Source organism: Blennius ocellaris (assembly GCF_963422515.1).
Source record: "Blennius ocellaris genome assembly, chromosome: 6".
NCBI lineage: Eukaryota > Metazoa > Chordata > Actinopteri > Blenniiformes > Blenniidae > Blennius > Blennius ocellaris.
In genome coordinates, this window is record NC_137655.1 from 16,026,836 (window position 1) to 16,041,709 (window position 14,874).

The window sequence follows — 14,874 nt, forward strand, 5'->3', positions numbered from 1 at the left end:
TGTGAGGATTAGGTAAAGCCTTGGCCACACAGGGTTCAAGACACCATGGCAACAACGAGAATGGAGAGGGGGGAAAGCATGAATGGACCACCGCCTCGTCTATACTGAAAGCCCATTTGTGTCAGGTTTGTATTCTGTCGGTGTCTCTTTGCCGGTTAAGTGCGCTAATGCGCAGTCCATGTGCGCGTCACGGGACTGTCGGATGGAGGTTATATTTAGGCTCCGGGAGAAAATAGCGGTGTTGGGTGATTCCTCTCTATGGTTGCTTGGTTTTGTCAAGGACCTGCTGCAGGAGAACGCAGTGCTGGAGAGGAGGGGGGATGGCTGCTGCACATAAATACCAAAATAGGCTCGAGCTGGCTGCGACCGTCCTCACCGAGCTATATTGAGGCTCGTTTTGTTGAGAAGGACAGGAGCGCCTGAAGACAAGCACCGTGCCAGTGTGGGATTCATTCATGGAAACACACTAAGAGGTGAGGCTTTGACATCTTTGGTTTTGGTTGTTTATAGGGTTAAACATGGCTGCAGATGCATTGACCCCAAAATGCTGCATTTAATTATAAATGAGAATTTGAAGCAATGGGTTTGCTGTTATCTGTCAGTGTGGTGTTAGACCTATTTCTCACTGTGACATGTGCTTTTCTTCTTCTCTCCTTCTCTTTTATTCCCCCAGATAGGATGTCACATAAGCAAGCAGGAATCTACACATATGACTTCTGTGATGGGGACCATCCAGAAAGGCTCCTGGATGCTCTCAGGCATTTCTACATCAGCGGTCTGTTTACAGACGTTACTCTGCAGTGTGGTGATTCCGGGCAGGAGTTTCACTGTCACAAGGCGCTGCTGTCAGCCTGCAGCTCCTATTTCAAAGTCATGTTCACCACGGACATGAGGGAGAGGTCAGACAGCATCATCAAGCTGACTGGGATAGACTGCGACATCCTCGGTACCCTGGTGGAATATGTGTACGCTGGCCAGGTGTGCATGACCAAGAGCAACGTGCAGAGTCTGCTGGAGGCTGCGAGTCTCCTGCAGTTCCTCGCCGTGAAGCGGGCCTGCGAAGAGTTCCTGATTCGCTTCCTGGATGTGGACAACTGTCTGGGGATGCATGCTTTTGCCCAGCTGCACCTGTGCCCTGAGCTGGAGAAAGAGGCCCGCAGAGTGATGCTGAGCAGGTTCACGGAGCTCGTCCGGCAGGAAGAGTTCTTAGAGTTGGAGCAGGAAAAGATGAGATCGGTCCTGGCTGCTCAGAGCCTCACTGAGCAGAAAGACGACGAGCTGATCGATGCTGTGGCCAGATGGGTGAGCCATGATTTGACCGACCGTGTTCACCTTGTTTCAGACATGATGCACTCCATCCACCTGGAACTGGATGTGATTTACTTCAAGGCTTCATTCGAGGGACAGAGAAAATACTTGCTGAACAATCACGAGAAGCTGAAGTCTATTATCATTCAGTCTTTAGGGTCGAGTGGCAAAATGAGCCCTGCAAGTGGGAAAATGTCTTCCAACATGTATATCATCGGAGGATACTACTGGCACCCTCTTTGTGAAGTTCACATCTGGGATCCACTCAGCAGTACGTGGTTACAAGGAAAAGATATGCCGGACAATGCCAGAGAGAGCTACAGCGTCAGTTTACTTGGAGCAAATATCTATGTGACAGGAGGTTACAAGACAAACACTGTTGAAGCCCTGGACACGGTTTGGATTTATAACTGTGACTACGATGACTGGATGGAGGGCTGCCCCATGATTACAGCCAGGTACTACCATTGTTCAGTGGCTTTGCATGGCTGTATTTATGCCATCGGAGGCTACAGAGGAGGAGCCCCGGAGCAAGAAACTGAATATTATGATCCACTGAAAAAGAAATGGTTCCCAGTTGCCAAAATGATCCAAGGTATGCTGAAATATTTGATCTCAAAGATAAATGAAAGGGGGAAACTGTAAGAATGAACTGACTTTTTGGGCTTTCACGCTGCATTTCATGCCTCCCATTTGGTTCAGACTTTGAATGGTTGTTCAGACTGTAACAGTTTTATTTAATCTACATTCATTTGTATCATTGAGAACAAACACTAATATAATGTACACTCATTTAATCACATTTCATTTTCTGGCAAGGAATTATTGACACTTGTAATGTAATGATACAACTAATGTAGATGGGTGCTTTGAACTGAAAACAAGCAAACATTACACTCATTATTGTATTTAATGATTGATTAATTAATTAATTAATTAATTGTTGTTAAATCTCTGAGCTTGCAGTCATCAGACATACAGTTCCTTGGTCACATTCAACACAAGAAGTCCTGGAACTCCTTGCAAACAATTAATAACTTGAAATCTCAGTTTGTACATCTTAAAACACAGAATCACTTGGACATGACTGGACTATTGTGCAAGAGACCTAAAATAAAAGTGTTTTTTTTCCTCCTTAGATCCTTAAATCCAGCATCACGTTTCATGATTTAAAGCTGCATTATTCAACTGTTTTATAAACAAAATCTCTTGAACTTTACAACACATAATAGCACTGTATATAGACTGCTTTTTAACAAACATTCCCTGGAAAAGCAAAGCAGTGTAATATCTAATTGAGAATGAGTGCATGACATTAATTGCCCTAAAAGTTAACTTTTTTTGCTGCACTCCACTTCCTGGAGGTACAACCTCCCCAATAAATTGGACACATCAGCTTTATTAAGGGACATTTTCATTTTCTTTTCACAACATTGATAAAAATATGTAATCGCCTGCTTTCCTCTTCAACTTTTAGATGTAAAGACATGACTGTTGTGGTGGTAATTTTAACCCCTGTTTCCATCAAAGGTGTGGGAAATGCCACTGCTTGTGTATTGAGAGACGAGATCTTTGTGACTGGCGGACACTACGGGTACAGAGGAACATGCACTTATGAAAAAATCCAGGTGTACCGAGCAGATGTCAACGAGTGGAGTATCATTGCAACAAGTCCCCATCCAGGTGAGATCAATTAAAAAATATATAAAATAAACTACTGAATCAGAAGTATGAGTATTCTTCAATCTTGTTTCTCATCTATGTGTTTTTAGAGTACGGCCTGGCCTCAGTTTCTCTGAACAACAAGCTGTACTTGGTGGGTGGCCAGACGACCATCACAGACTGCTACGACACCGAGAGAGACGAATGGAGACCAATATCAGTGATGAAGGAGAGGAGGATGGAGTGTGGAGCCGTGGTAATAAACGGTTGCATTTATGTGACCGGGGGATACTCCTACTCAAAAGGGACGTATCTGGATAGCATTGAGAAATATGACCCCGAGTTGGACTCGTGGCAGATTGTCGGCACTCTTCCCAGCCCGACCAGGTCACATGGATGCGTTTGCGTTCGCGGTGTTTGATGACTTGTAGTCTTGAACACTTCTTTACAGTTATTTTGTGCCATGTTTTGTGTGCTGTCAACCAAGATGTCAAGCTGGAGCCATTCCTTCATGCAGCTATTTTCCAAACTGTAAACATGGTGACAACTCAGTATTTCATTTAGAACTCAGGGGGCTTTTGAGTAGAAGGTTTGTTAACTTTTTGCGTTAGATTGAAAGTGAATATTTGAAAGAAATGGAATGAATGTAATTTAATATAATTTGAATCCATATAACTAATATAACACTTTTATCAGAAGAGCTATGATGAAACTTAATAAAAATTAATTACTATACTTTTGGTGTGATGGCTGAATTTATTTATCACTTCTAAACATTAAGTCTTACTCACATGATGACATTCATTGATCTTAAACTGATGATTTTTGGAGATGTTATATCTATAGTAGGTATATGGTATTGATGGTAATTGGATTCTTGGTAATTGTCATGAAAATAAAACAGCTCTTTTTGTAAAACTTACAAATATCTGGAGGTGTTTTACATGAAAGATGAAAATTCAGTGAAAGATAATTGGAAAATATATCGATCCCCCAAAATACATTTTGGGTCCATAAAGTACCATGCATATGCTTGAACATGAAACCAACATAAAACATTTTTATTCCAAATTTTACTTGGAGAGCATAGGAAAAAATGGAGTTGAACTTTGCATAAAATAATACAAAAAAATAATCGACAAACCAAATTCAAAAATAACAATAGTGAATTTATTTTTGTCTGATTTTAATTTTAACCTGACTAAATAACAAAACTGCTGATAAGAATATAATTAATGTGACTACACTAAACTCCCTGATTGGGTATAAATCAGAATCAGAAAAAAACAATTATTTATTCCACAAAGGGCAAATGGGTGGGCAAAGAGCCACACATTAAAAAAGAGTAAGAGGAAAAAACCCCCACAAGAAATAAACAGTTGGGTAGGCAATAGCAGCAGACTATGAACAGTGGCAGGCCTTCTGGTTGTAAAGGTAGTGTTGTCCTTATAAAACTGCAAAAGCAGCAATTACAAACAGCAAAATAAACAGCATATTGCATAATGTAAACTCAGTAAAAGTGAGAAAGCATATAAAAATGAGACGATATTTAAAGTATACCATATAGATTGGGGCTGTCATATCTTCATATAGATTGAGTCTTGTAGATGTAAAGATGAGGAAGAGTTCATTGCTATATAGGTATAGACAAGTTCACCTGACTAAAGATTGAACAATTGTCTTTGTTTGACTTTTCTTTAATTCATTTGCTAACTAATGTAAACTGACAAACTTATAATCACGCATGAATTCTTGAACCACAATATTTGAAAAAAAATCGATTCAATTGTAATTAACCAAAACACAACACGCGCCACAGCGCCCCCTTGTCGCCTAATTATGCGTCATCACACACGGTGTGTGCGGCCGCTGGCTGTGTCTTTTGGTCCTCGCTGCGCTCCGTAGCACGCAGCTCTACAACGTGTGAACGGACAAGTGAAGAGTTCAGCTCTCCCGGCGGTTCAAAGTGTTTCAGACTGTGTCTCTAAATACCGTAAGTATGAGTTCGAATGTCACTGAAAATGTATTTTGTTTCCTATTAGTGGCCGCGTTACCTGCAACTTCTTTTATGCCGTTTTCAGACGAACTGAGGAGACGCCTGCCGGCTTGAACGGCGTGCAGCCGATTGTTGAGTTACCCCGAGTATAAATGACAAATTAAACTTTCTCCCGAAATTACTCGGAGCTAACTAGTAACTACATTGACTGCGGTGTGCATTAATCAACACGACCTGGTATTGTAAGTCGTTTGGGTTCAAGAAGTATGGTCAAGCAACGTGCCTGCAATTAAGCTAAGCTAGCGGGATTAGCCAAGAAGCTAACTGCTGCAATGGCAGAAATGTCGGCTGCAATACTTTTCCTGTCAGTTTTGTTTTTCCTCTTGTATGATTTCCCCCGAGCGAATATATCCAGCGCAACTACTTTCTGGTGAAGTATGACATTGGTGGATTCGTACATATGCTTTCTGGCTGCTAAAACATGACGCGCAGTACAAAGCTGCGTGTTGAATCTGAAACGAGAGATGCTGTTATGGAGCTCAGACGTAAAAATGAATAAGAATTAGGTCTTCATTTTGTTGTATTATCAGATAATGAATGGACAAATGTTACGGGTTCATGGTTCTGTTGAAAATGCAACATGGAATTGTTTAAATTGCCTTTTGTCGAGCTGGTTTAAATAAATTCAACTTCAGTTTTTAAATGGTAGTTCTGACTTTATTCCATGAATTAAATATAGTTCTCGTCATTTACATCAGTGTATCATCTATCTATATGTGTGTTACAGTTTGCCAGACGGAACAATCATGGCAGAAAATAAAGGAGAAATGTCTCCAGTTGAGCAGAAAGTGGCCCGACAAATTGAGGTACTGCAGATTAAAGCACTTTCCGGCGTTGATAAGTTAAATCCAGTTTAAATAATCCAACAAAATAAAGCATTTTGTTTTATTCCCACCTAGTACTACTTTGGGGATCACAATCTTCCAAGGGATAAGTTTCTCAAAGAACAGCTGCAACTGGAAGATGGCTGGGTACCTTTGGAGACCATGCTGAAGTTCAACAGGTTTGTTTTTTGGTTTTTTTCTGCTTAAGACCTAATGTGTCCTTTGTATAAGATCAACATGTTGAACTGAGTGATTTGCATTATTGGATTCAAAATGTTCTTCAGTTGTTTAACTCAAAGTACGTTAACTGCTAAAGTTGTGAGACACATTTGTTCTATGCACCAGATACTGAGTGGGCCTATATCAGGGGTCCACAATTGCGGTCCTCGAGGGCCTCGATCCAGCATGTTTTAAGTCTCTCCCAGTTGCAACACACCTGAATGCTATCAGGGGCTCGTTAGTGAGCTTTTTTTTTTTTTTTTTTCAAGCTTTATGATGACATCAACGCTGAAGCCAGGAGACGTCCAAAATGTGCATGACATTGAGGAGGATTAAAAGGAGCTTCAACATTAACATTGTACTGCCTCGGCTCCCTAAATTTCTGGAACTCAATTGGCTCGATTCCTGTCCACAGTCTCTCTTCAATTTGCTTTGTATACTTGTGTATGCTTCTTTATAATTGAGGGTTGTAACTTGTGATCACGACCAGTCGGCGCGGCCTCACACGGGATACAGTAACTTCCAAGATGTCAGTTTCAGCATCAGAACCAAATTACACACCTGTAAATGATCATTTCTATGAGAATGTTTATTCAGAAAGTGACCAGGGGGTTATTTTCTCCATAATTCAAATTCAAGAATACAACTTCATTGCCAAATATGATTCATATTATCAAAAATTTACATCCGCCCCTCCACTTATTTCCTTTTTTACTTTGGTATTAACTACCCGACAGTGTTATTGTGAGTAATTTAGGAACTATAGATGTGAGGTTAAGTGAGTCTGCATTTTTGCTTGCTAATCAGAATCATCCAGTCTCCTAATTAAGGGGCACAGCCCATCCCCCACCAGGTGTTCTCTGAATATTCATTAAAGCACTTTTTTCTCTTCTCAGATTGAAGTCTTTGACCACAGACGTCAGCGTCGTCGTCGAAGCTCTACAGAAATCAAAGACGGGCCTGTTGGAATTGAATGAAGACAAGACTAAAATCAGGAGGTCTCCAAGCAAACCCCTTCCTGAATTCAATGAGGAATACAAAGATGGCCTGAAACATAAGTCTGTCTACATGGTGAGTTTACAATACTGAATGCTCAAGTGATAAATGCAGCAAAGTAGAAATTAATGTACTTGAAATGCAGTTCTTGAAGGTAATTCAGCTGTTTAAAGCTGTTGCTGTTACTCTAAACTTTTTTCTAACCCTACACATTACAATTTTCTTAAATGCCAATAGTTTTTTGTCTCGTTCTGCTGATAATTGTAGGTTATTAATTTCACCTAAAACAAGAGTATGATGGAGTTCTTTGACTGCATTGCAGCATTCAGAAAAATATGGATCTTGTTTTCTTACAATGTTTTGTCATTTTGAGACTACACAATCAGGCTTTTCTATTTTCTAAAACACCCAAGTTCTATTATAAATCTGATTGCATGTTTTGTGGCTTTCAGAAAGGTTTTCCTCTAAACACAACCCTCGATGAGATTCAGGAGTGGCTGAGTGGAAAAGGATCCATTGAAAACATACAGATGAGGAGAAATCTGGAAAGGCAATTCAAGGTAAATAAACCTCAAATCATTACTTCATATGTTTGAGAGGTCGTGATTGAAATGTTTTTGTCTTTACAGGGATCGGTGTTCATCTGTTTTGAGACGGAAGAGTCTGCCAAGGAATTCCTTCAATGCTCTGATATTAAATCGTTCAAAGACAACGAGATGCTCGTGATGTCCAGGTCAGTCCGTCGATGCCTGGGCAAATTAATGACAAGGCCAACTATTTAAAATTAGCGTTTCTCTTGAAGTGCAAAGGGGCACAGGTGTTTCATGCTGGAACGTCTGTTGTGCCATTTTCTGTGACGAATCAAGTCTGTGACAAGGATTTTGAGATGTGCCACAAATGGTAATTCATGGTTTGCAAAATGCAAATATAGTTGGTTGCCATGGCAACCCGCACTTGAGGTGTTCAAAGAGCATTGAACTTTTCAGCCAGAAAATCAACATTTGAATATTTTTCAGGCGGTCTCATCATGATGAATGTCACTGTACTTTTTGTTTTTCATTTTCCTAGGGAGGACTATCATGCCAAGAAAGCAGAGGAGAGAAAAAACATGAAAGCGGAAACAAAAGCCAAAGCCAAACAGTGAGTACAAAAATCAGCAGAATTGTCGTCATGAAATTATTTCCACATTGACATTTTCCCCTTATCAAAAATACCCTGTTATTTAGCAACAAGGAACAACAACAGAAAGATGCAGAGGACAAAGAAATGGTAAGATCACTGAAGATTACAACACCTTTTCAAAAAAAGTGCTCGATGAAAAAGACTTCGTTCATGATCGTTGACTTGCGTTGCAGGGCCTGCTGCTCAACGAGAAGACCGGTTGTCTGTTGAAGTTTTCTGGAGATCTCCGCGATGTTTCCAGAGAAGATTTTCACGCGTTGTTCTCTGGACACGGAAAGATCAAGTGGGTCGACTTCACAAGAGGAGCCAAAGAGGTAAATAAATAAATATGGGAATGAGAGGCTAAAATGGTGGCATTTTACTGAACTTGTGGTTGTTTTCTTACCTTCAAGGGCACGCTTCTATTTGATGGAAATGCAAAGGAAGCCTTTGAGAAGGCCAAAAAGGACAAAGAAGACCTGAAAGTGAAGGACAACAGTGTGACATGGGAGCTGCTTGAAGGAGAGGAGGAGAAAGAAATGATGAAGAAGATCATCGAAGCCCAGCAGGAGTCCTGCAGCAGGTCCAAAGGCAGAGGTAACAACATTTACTTCAGTGTTTTTTCCTCAAAACTTCTTTTGGTTTTATATATTATGTCTTTTCAGTCTCATCAGTTTTTAATTATTTTAAGTTTTGTCATTTCAAATGCAGCATTTGAGTTACAATAGAAAACCTTTATTATTCCCCGAGGGAATTTACGTCATCTTCTCTGCGAGTGACTTTTGGGTTGGAAAGCCTTCATAGCTCAGTCACATTTAAGATGGGAAAATATCAAGTGTTATCGGGCATCGGTTTTATAAAATGTGTGAAAAATTAAGGTCCTAGTCAAGTTTTGTGACGTGTTGCCTGGAAGTATGAACTTTCTCAGGTTCCTGTGAAGTCACCTCATTTTCTGAACAAACCTCATTTAGCAGCAACCAGCATACAGGATTTGATTTCAGAATTAAGTTTTCATATGATCAGTTTGTGATCTCGTACTGATGTGTATTTTCTGACATCAAGGTGGACGAGGACGAGGATTTGGCCGAGGACGGGGAGGCCGAAGAGGAAGAGGAGGCAGAGATCAAGGCAGAAATCCGTATCATGGAAAGAAGACTAAGTTTGACAGTGACGACGAAGATGGTGAGTTCAGACCACTTGTATAAATGTTTTTCTTTTTAATCCATCCGTGATGTGTTAAACCAGCATGTCATTGACACTGAATTGATTTTTTTTAAATTTATTTTTTTAACCCCAGCACCTGCAGCTCCAAAGAGGGAACGAGAAGATGCTGATGGACCTGCAGCAAAAGTTCCCAAAACTGAAAACGGTTCTTAGTCATGAGATTGCAGCCAGGATGTTTCTTTTGGTGAAAACATTTATAACATTATTTACATTTATTAATCCATTCCAGTGAACAATTCAACTTCAGGCTTTGGAGAATCGCAGGAAGTCCACCTCGATGTCGACCTATAAAAATATTAGCAAAGCAGGGTGTCAGTTTTCAGCCTTTGAAGTCCCTTATGTTGTGCCTCATTATGTGTTGCATATTTCGCTCAAGATGGTATTTTCATTTTAATCATGTTCAACAAATGCGTGCTTCCAGACTGATTTTATTTCATCTGAATAATTGGATTCAGTTTTTGTGTGCCATTGTTTTGCGGAGTTCCTGCATTGGACAAATTTTACGTGGTCGTATTGTTAAGTTTGCATTTATGAATCGCAAATAAAACCTTTATAGAAATGAATGTTCAGTTATTTACAGCTCAATAACATGTTCTGCGAACTTACCGATTTCTTTTTGTGGAACTTGTAAGATGCTGGCAAGTCATACCGTAGCTCTGTGAAGAAAGTGTGTTGTCAGCATTGAAACATTTTTCACTACAAAAAAGATGAACTGTAGCTTTCATACCTGCAATAACTTCCATCTTTACTCCCCACTCGTTGGCTTTCTTTTGAATGTGCTGTAATCGGATGAGCAAAGACATGTCAGGTGTCCAAATACGTCAATAAATAAAGGTTTCCAGGAACCTAAAATGGCTGATGCCAAATTATGAGATTTGATCTGGCTGGGTTCCATAAATCACACCACACGTTATGGAATGCAGTAATTAAAATCACATTTCAGCCAGACATGAATTTGAAATACTGCCATTATAGTTAAATAAAAAATTCATTGGCAGTCACGAGGCTGACATTTTGGTAAATCTCAATTGAGCTGATTCCTACATTTAAGTATTAATAAAGCTTACTGGTTGCTCCCCTCTGGTATTACCACAGTGGATCATGTGATCTACATGTTTAACTTGGTGCAAGTCTTTATGCTTCTTCACACAAACTGAGCAATCTGGGATTTAAGGGCCTTGGTCAGGGAAACTCAGTGACCCACGAATGGCACTTTTTAATTTAAGGATACACCTCAAAATACTTCACAATGTAAAACGTCAGTCAAGTGTTATTGAAAAAAATGCAAATTGATTAATAATTAGGACTTGGACAATAACAATTTTCATAACGTTATTCTCCTGCAGACAGACGGCCAGTTTCTCACTATTTACCTCCCGTGTTGACGTTTTATGAAGTGAGTATACAGCCGTCCTGGCCATGGTTAAAGCAGCTCGAAGGAATTTCATGTCGATACCTTAAATAGAAAAGAGTGAGAATACAATAAATGTTGGACGAATGAGGCCACAAAGACACTTGTAGTCTACTGATCTAGTTGTGCAGTTTACTCACAAGCAACTGTAATAACTAATTTGTCTGAAATGTCCAATACAGCCATCATTAAGTATTGACGGTTAGATCAAAAGCAACCACGCTGGATGTTTTCTTTTAAAATCTGCTCCTGGTAAAAAAAGGACTGTTTTGAAGATAACTGCAGTTCACATGCTTATACCACACAGGTCATGCAGAGTCAAATGTCCCAGACTCCATGTTTGATGTTTTAACATTTTAAAGCACTATTAAGAATTCCATCTCATTGTTGTGGAGGCAAAAAAAAAGATGCATGAAATGAAACTGAAGTTCATCTGGATTGGTTTTAGGGTTTACTCGAGGTGCAGCTGGATTATGGCTTCTTCCATCAAATCCTTCCTCCATACTGTGGAGTAAATAGACATCCCAATCTCTAAGCATGTCTGGGTTGGGTTTTTTTTTTTTTAACAAGTTTATTAAATTGTCTGTGGGGGAATCGATTGATAGGTTCCCTGAGATTGATCCATGACCGAATATATTGTCAGATCGGGCATATCGGAAGAGCAAGATGAATCAACTCTCACCTTTGTGTTTGGTCCCAAACGGCGGATTCATTATAACGGTGTCAAACTTTTGAGCAAAGGCATCAGCCTCCAGACAACACAGGTCACACTGGAGCAGATCCACGTTCGTGAGCTCAAACTCCTCTGCATTTCGTCGAAATATGTCCAGCGCGTCTTCGTCGACGTCAAAGCCGACACACAAGCTGCGGGGAGAGGAAGAGAGACGGTGACGCCGAGAGAAGATCCACGATCCTAATGTGGAAACAGGGTGGCGGAGGAGTTCGGAGCTCTCACCCCGCATCAAGCATCGCAGCACCGATGCTGAGGACTCCGCAGCCACATCCCAGGTCTGCCACCAGTTTCCCCTCAATGTCACCAAACGAGCTGTGGATGGTGTACAGCATGCAGGCGGCGATGTGAGGACTGGTCGGATACTGCTCCAGCAGCACTTTAGGCTCCTCGAAAGTGTCCACCTGCTGAAGGCAGCTTTCCAGCTCTTTCAGTTTCATTCCTTGCGGCTCGGATGTTTCCAACCTCTGCTACAACCCCAATAAGTTGTAATTAACAGTTTGAGTTGTGTTTTGAAGTGGTGATCCACATCCAAACGTGTGTGTAGGCGACTTCCGCACGGCAGTGTGCTTCAACCAAAACACTCCGACGCGGGCCAACCGGAACCTTTGTTTTTCTTACCCCCCCCCCCCCAACCACCAACCAAATTCGCTTTTTAAAAATTAATGATAACGTCATAACATATTTATTTGTGTCGCAGTATAGAATAAACAAAATAAAGAAAAAATAACTAGCTCTAAATAAAGAACAATGTGATTTGGTGAAACACGTCAGAAAAAAGGTGAGATGATAAAAGGGAAAACAACTGTGCAGTTTATCATCATCATCATCATCATCATCATCATCATCATCATCATCATCATCATCATCATCATCATCATCGTCATCATCATCCATCCATCCATTCAATCGATATTATAAACATATCGAAAAAACAACAATCAGACTACAATAAGTAAAATGAAAAAACAAACAAACAAACAAACAATTTAAGCTAATAATCAGATTGACAGAGCAGAGCCTTATCTTAAAGAAAACAATGTTAAAAGCAAATGTTATTTTTCTGTTTGCTGTTTCTTGTGCCATGTATATGATGATATCAATCCTCATCTGAAGCACTTTAAATGCAATGAAATAGTCAGATAATTGAGATAATATAAGCACTAATAGAAGAATACAGAATAAAAAGAAGAGAGGTAAAATATATGGTTATATATTATGAATTACAAATTAACCAGACATACAAACAGAACCACTGAGTTGCAAAGTGAACAATGCTTGAAATACTGAACAATATCAAAACATTGCACGACTATTGGGTTGGGCGTGCAATTTCTCACAGTCCCTCAATCATTTCAATAAATGCATGACACAGAGGTTATGTGCAACACAAGATAAAGTATGTAATACAATTAAGTGAATTAGCTCTGCCAGGGGTCTGCAACCTGCAGCTCTGGAGCCACATGTTGCTCTCCAGCCCCCCGTAGTGGAATATTACGAAAACGACCCCTTTTTTTGGTTTTAAAAGTTGTAGACACCAAAACCATGTGACAATTGGGTAAACAAACTTAAAGTGAAACTATGAATTTGCCACGTGATGGTGACGTGGTGTGTCTGAATCATTTTGAGCGTGTTACATATGAGGTTTCTGCATAATTTATACCAGACGTTATCTCCCGTCTATGTTTTGAGCTGATAGCGAGTGTTTTGGCAGATCTCTGGAGTCTGGAGGAAAGACCGGACTGGATCATACTGGACCGGGACAGTCCCCACACAGGCCGTCAGTTGCCGTAGAAACGTAAAACAACACAGGACTCGGATGACTGTGCTGAGCGGAAGCGGCTTCGAACAACCAGCCTCTTTATTTATCGCACGCAACACTGACAAGTGGATTTTCTCTTGGTTGGTCAATAGTCACTGCGCAGGGAGCGAAAGTTAATTGAGCGTGCGGGGCCAGCGACGCCGACGTAACGATCCGTATCGCGAGAAAATCCGAGAACATGGAAACAAGACAACAAAAATAAATTTGTGGACGACAAGCCAGAGAGCATGATGGCGGCGTCGCTGCTGCGCCGGGACAAGAAAGCCACTGCCGCTCACTTGAAGGCGGACTTGAACCGGACTGACAATAGCTCCGGACTGCGGCAGCTCCAGGAGCTGCTCGACGCGGTGCTCGATCCCGAGAAACCGGCGGGGGACACCGAGGCTCTCGACTGGTGCAAATGTCTGATTGCAGGAGGCGAGGGTTTCGAGGAGTTCTGCAAGACGGTCCGGTCCTATGACAACGCCACCCTGTGCGGCTTGGTCTGGACGGCCAATTTCGTGGCGTACCGATGCCGGACCTGTGGCATCTCCCCGTGCATGTCGCTGTGCGCGGAGTGCTTCAACAACGGGGACCACACGGGCCATGACTTCAACATGTTCCGGAGCCAGGCCGGCGGGGCCTGCGACTGTGGAGACAGTAATGTCATGCGAGAGAGCGGGTGAGTCCGAGCTAAGCTGGCTAAAGCTAAAGCTAACTGACGGAGAGGGAGGGGGCTGGGGGGGTGATCGCGCTGACAAGCGTCGCTGGTGAAACCAGAGGCCTGGATCGAAGACACCGGCAGACCCGGGGTACCGGGCCCGTCACGGGCAGCGTTAGCACCGGGCAGGGCAACACTTTGGAGTGTCACTTCGCTCCCGTCGTGCGTTAATAGGAAACACGTTGACTTTGAAACTCTGTCGAGGCTCACATCGGCGAGCAAACATCCGTAGATATAAAATATGCGGATTGATTAAAGGTTGACATTATAGTAATTAAATTAAATTAACTGACAGCCTGTGCGTTGTATTTGTCTCAACGTCACGTCTCTGTCCTTGTTTACATTGGATCCGTGTCATATACACGTGGACATGATAATAAACACCCTTCATTTAGTTGTATTGTGTATCAATTTATTGTAACAAACTTGCATTTCGAAGAGTAAAACGGTGTAAACATGATAGTGTCAAATATGCTGTTAAACTTCTCGTATTCGATTACTAATTATTACAATATCAAGATGTATCGTTGCCTAAAACTGATTTGTTTTGATGACACCATAGTCAAGCAAAGTCTTAAGCAATAAGCAAGTTGCATAATAGTTTGAGTGCTTTATGACTTCATAACATGTATTCAAAGAAAGGGAGACAAATCACAGAATATTTTTTTCTGGATCCAACCATCATTAACCTCAGCCTTACCAAATATTAGGCCTATTTAGTAATGTGCTATTTAAAGAACCAAGGAAAAAAATGGCAATTA

The 14,874-nt window shown here is 41.1% G+C and overlaps 4 protein-coding genes across 5 annotated transcripts in view; 3 read left to right on the forward strand and 1 right to left on the reverse strand.

Moving 5' to 3' along the window:
* Window positions 1–413: 413 nt before the first annotated feature.
* On the forward strand, window positions 414–3,665 carry klhl23 (kelch-like family member 23). The gene is made up of 4 exons (XM_080498006.1): window positions 414–473; window positions 674–1,903; window positions 2,839–2,991; window positions 3,081–3,665. The coding sequence occupies exons 2-4, from the start codon at window positions 679–681 to the stop codon at window positions 3,389–3,391; spliced, it is 1,689 nt and encodes a 562-aa protein (XP_080354132.1). The 5' UTR covers window positions 414–473; window positions 674–678; the 3' UTR covers window positions 3,392–3,665.
* Window positions 3,666–4,866: 1,201 nt separating this feature from the next.
* ssb (small RNA binding exonuclease protection factor La) lies at window positions 4,867–10,008 on the forward strand. Its single transcript, XM_080497676.1, has 12 exons — window positions 4,867–4,963; window positions 5,754–5,832; window positions 5,926–6,029; window positions 6,966–7,140; window positions 7,518–7,625; window positions 7,695–7,798; window positions 8,134–8,205; window positions 8,292–8,334; window positions 8,421–8,561; window positions 8,640–8,823; window positions 9,289–9,408; window positions 9,524–10,008. Exons 2-12 carry the CDS (start codon window positions 5,773–5,775, stop codon window positions 9,601–9,603), a joined length of 1,191 nt encoding a protein of 396 aa, XP_080353802.1. The 5' UTR covers window positions 4,867–4,963; window positions 5,754–5,772; the 3' UTR covers window positions 9,604–10,008.
* Window positions 9,649–12,123, reverse strand: mettl5 (methyltransferase 5, N6-adenosine). The gene is made up of 6 exons (XM_080497678.1): window positions 11,817–12,123; window positions 11,544–11,725; window positions 10,824–10,906; window positions 10,178–10,229; window positions 10,057–10,106; window positions 9,649–9,735 (listed from the first exon to the last, which is right to left on the reverse strand). The coding sequence occupies exons 1-6, from the start codon at window positions 12,029–12,031 to the stop codon at window positions 9,694–9,696; spliced, it is 624 nt and encodes a 207-aa protein (XP_080353804.1). The 5' UTR covers window positions 12,032–12,123; the 3' UTR covers window positions 9,649–9,693.
* A 1,434-nt stretch (window positions 12,124–13,557) lies between these two features.
* Window positions 13,558–14,874, forward strand: part of ubr3 (ubiquitin protein ligase E3 component n-recognin 3) — a 37,548-nt gene continuing 36,231 nt past the window's right edge. For both annotated transcript variants that reach the window (XM_080497873.1, XM_080497872.1), the window contains exon 1: window positions 13,558–14,074. In XM_080497873.1, the coding sequence (XP_080353999.1) occupies window positions 13,641–14,074 (434 nt within the window). In that variant the 5' untranslated portion in view covers window positions 13,558–13,640. The remainder of the gene's footprint in view (window positions 14,075–14,874) is intronic.